The 4079-nt window shown below is 42.5% G+C and overlaps 1 protein-coding gene across 1 annotated transcript; it reads right to left on the bottom strand.

Annotated features, from left to right (window-relative positions):
* Nucleotides 1–2311: 2311 nt before the first annotated feature.
* On the bottom strand, nt 2312–3168 carry LOC101613434 (MAD2L1-binding protein-like). The gene is given in 2 exon segments (XM_045143800.1): nt 2312–2654; nt 2656–3168. Coding segments are annotated over 2 exon segments (819 nt in total). The 3' UTR covers nt 2312–2348.
* Between the last annotated feature and the right edge of the window lie 911 nt (nt 3169–4079).

Here is a 4079-nt window from a genome sequence, read left to right as displayed (position 1 = left end):
CTTGTTCCATAACAGAAGTGATTGAAACAGTCTATTTCCCAACTATTTCTCTAACAGAGTGTATCTGGGTATCCTAGATGCTCATAGTGGTAGGATCAGAAGGTGACATTGCCTCTCTGCACTGTACTCTAGTTCTGTCTCAATGTGAATGGTCTGTATTAGTCCCTCAGCTGGTGTCTATTACTGTGAGATAAGTCTACTGAAGCCTTATGATGGCATCTACCTTGAGGGACTGTGGATTTTAAACTGAGGTCAAGGCAAACCTCACCTGGAGGCTTCCTCTTACCTTTGAACTTCTGAAGACCCACTGACACTCTCAGATGCTCTGCCTTCCCCCATCAAAGGAAAAGAAGTTTTTCAATCCATCCCCACTCTGTGCACACTTGGATTCAAGAATCCTTCCTTGGTTTGAATCAGAGGTCTCCCATAAACTCATTTTGAATGTTTCTCAGTGGATGGTAATTTGTGAGGTGGAGCCTTCCTGGAGGAGGTGTGTTGCTGGGGATGGACCTTGAAATTTATTAACCCCTACTTTGCCACTGTTAGCAGGGCTTACTTTCCTGCTGCTGTTTCTGCCTGCTGTAGCATGGAGATGATGCCCAGTCTCTGATCATGCCATGCTTTTTCCTGCCATCTTGGAGCTTCCCCACAAACTATAAGCCAAAATAAACCTTTCTTCCCATAAACTGCTCCTGATTGGGTGCTTTACACAGCAATTGAAAGGTAACTGCAACACCAGCCTCCCATCCTCTGCCTGCCAGCTCCTTTGACCATACCCATGCTTTCATTCTTGCCATATTAAGTGAGGCCAACTTAGAGTTCCTTCTCGCTTTAGCATCTTCCCTGAGCTTTCCTCTGCAATGTGGTCCTATTCTTCTGCATAAGTCTGTATGTCTCTATGAGATGCATAGGATTCTAACTAAAGAAAGTGAAAATGAAGTCATATAAACCTGACAGTCTTACCAATTACATTCTCTACTGTCCTCCAAGAACACAAGATCAGGAAACAAACATGCCTACTTCTGCTTCCTCTTCAGAAAGTCTTCTCCACTCTCACATCTTCTTCCTTCCAAGTCAACATTAAATAATTCACCCTCAGTAGCAAAGGAGGAGGTAGTCTCCGTGTACTCTGGGATAAGTAATACAATCTCAGGTATCAGGGATGGTGTTTTATTTGAAAACCATAAAATTACTAAGAAAAAAAATCACATTTATATGTGTGTGTTTGTCTTACTGTGAAAATATAATTGACCTTATACTGAGGAATATCAGTTTTCCAATCTTTAAATAGAAAAACAGGCTAAATGTCACTTCCTTTATAATTGGTTGATTTATTATATATTTCTTCACTTAGTAGAAGTACAACATGGCTGAAATCTATTAGGTACTTTAAATGGAGGAAAAAGATAAGTTTTCAGATTTCAAAGGCTAGTTCTTTTAACATTGTTAGAGCCTAATAATGGAAAATCTCATGATATTAACAAATATATTTAACAATTATAAAAACAATATGGATGCTAAATAATCTTTATGTCTCTATGTTATTTTTCTAAGGCAAGCCCAATGGACTGTTTTTTTTTTTAATTTAGTTATTTATTTGAGAGAGAAAAAGAGGCAGAGAGAGTGAGAGCAAGAATGGGTGTGCCAGGACCTTCAGCCACTACAAACAAACACCAGACACATGTGTCCCCTTGTGCATCTGGCTTACATGGGTCCTAGGGAAATGGAGGTCCTTTTGCTTTGCAGGCAAATGCCTCCGCCACTAAGCCATCTCTCCAGCCCTACTGTGCCCTTTTTAATGCAAGACAACAAAAGTGAGAGAGAATTGGTTCTCCAGAGCCGCCAGCCACTGTATTTGAACTCCAGGCTCATGTACCACCTTGTGCATCTGGCTTATGTGGGATCTGAAGTTTTTTTTTGTTTTGTTTTGTTTTTTAAGTGGCAAGTTTCAGGAGAATTTAATAGGACTGTATTCATTATATATTTAAATTCATGAGTCACATCAACATTATGACCTTGGAGAAAGTTCTGAGGAGACAGAGCAGTCACTTCCATAGGAGAATCTACTGACCCATTTTTGCTTTCCAACCCCAAACAGAACCACCTGACCCAGTGGCCTCAGGGAAAGTCAACCTTTGATTCAGAGATATTACTCCACAATGATTATGACAGTCACAGCCACAGTGCCAGCCCACCAGGATGTTTAGGGAAGATGGGCACACAGCATATGAAGTCTTCTTCCCTCACCAGGACGACACTCCAATTCCAAGCAAGAGAAGGGTGACTTGGTGCCACAGGGAGAGATGATCCAGCCATTGTTTTCACGATTAAAAAGCACCCTCATTCACTCATTCATGGAAGCCTTTAAGTGTCACTGGGGCCTGGAACCAAATGTAATCCTCCGAAGCCATGGCTGGGATGGAAGGCCTGCCACACGACAGGGTCACAGTGAGTTTGTGGCCCCGGCTGGGCACTCTGTAGTTGAGCTTGGGTCGGAACCAATCTTCTCCACAGTCGCGGTGTCCCTGTACCATGATAATGGTGCCCATGAGCGGAGGAACCTGTAGCTCACTAAAGGCATCAGCCATGAAAATAGCTCGAAAGAGACGTCTCAGACAAGCTGCTGTGCTCAGGCCCTGGTCCACACTGAAGGGGGGCCAGCCTGGACAAGTCCAGTTCATAGAATTCCTTGGGGTTTATGGCTTTGCCCCCAAGGAGGATCAACACTAGTGTCCGGGCAAAGAAGTCCTGTAGATGACCGAGGACACTCTCCAGTTCTGCCAGGGCCTGCTGACATTTCCTGATGTTCACCTCGCTGGTGACCCGAGGTTTCTTCCTCACGGTGTCCTCTGCCTGCTGAGGTGGTTTTCGGTAGAAGCGCTTCAGCTGTTCATACGGCAGAGGGAGCTGCTGGCGCTGGTGCGTGATATGCTTCAGAAACTCACAAGAAAACTGATAACAGCCTTCCTGGCTTACAGGCCCGGGAAGCACCACTGGCACCAGACCGTCTCTTGGACAAAAGGGCTCCCATGCGTTGGAAGGTTCCTGGGCAGAGGTAACTGTCTCAAGGAGATCTACACAGGGAACATGAGTTTCTTCCGACTTCTCACACCACTCCAAATCAGGGACGGCGGCGGGAGAAAGGACTTCTGGCTCCGGCGTGGCCATCACGGCCTCCCGCCTCGGACTCTGCGCCCAGCAGTTTCTGAAGTTTTAAACATGGGTCCATAGGCTTTGCAGGCAAGCACCTTAGCCACTAAGCAATCTCTCCAGCTCTCTGCACTATTTATGTTGTTACCCAAATCATCCAAGGGAAGTATTTTCTCAGACAGACGATATTTGCTTATTTTTTTCCTTCCTGTAAACCATTCAATATTCTTTTTATTTTATTTTATTTTATTTATTTATTTTGATCTTGGAGAGTAGAGTCTCACTCTAGGCCAAGCTGACTTGGAATTCACTATGTAGTTTCAGGGTGGCCTTGAACTCAAAGTGATGCTCTTAGCCCTATCTCCTGAGTGCTAGAATTAAAGGTGTGTACAATCACATCTGACTTCAGTATTCATTTTAAAGCTGGCTAAATGGCTCATATTATTGAATAAATTAACCATTCTCTACAGTATTTAAAGTAATGAAAAAATCCCCTCTCCCCATTACCAAATTATAAGCAAGGCCATAGACAACAGTGCCAATTTAGAATTCAATAAGAATCAGGACAAAGCAAATAACTGTTTGCAAGTTAAATCACCTATATTTGACTAAGCCCTAGTCTGTGTGTGGTCAATACATGGACCAATTTCCTGTTATTTAAAACTAAGGAAAGACTAATTACTACACAAAATAATGACAATACATTTATCCAAGACAACCAAAAACTGTCTTCCAATAAGAAGTTTTAGTCAAATAAACTTCAATAATAGGAGTTTTACTGTTATTCAAATGTAAACAGAACATTTCATTTTCCTTCTTATTCAGTTTATACTGTCATGTCAAGCTAATGGGGTCTTAGAGGGGAAAATAATTTAAATTTCACTTATCTCTTTTAAGTAACTAGAAGATAGGAGCTCTATATATCTTTC

Source organism: Jaculus jaculus, chromosome 2 (genome assembly GCF_020740685.1).
Source record: "Jaculus jaculus isolate mJacJac1 chromosome 2, mJacJac1.mat.Y.cur, whole genome shotgun sequence".
Taxonomy (NCBI): Eukaryota; Metazoa; Chordata; class Mammalia; order Rodentia; family Dipodidae; genus Jaculus; species Jaculus jaculus.
This window is presented reverse-complemented; position numbering and strand designations above follow the sequence as displayed.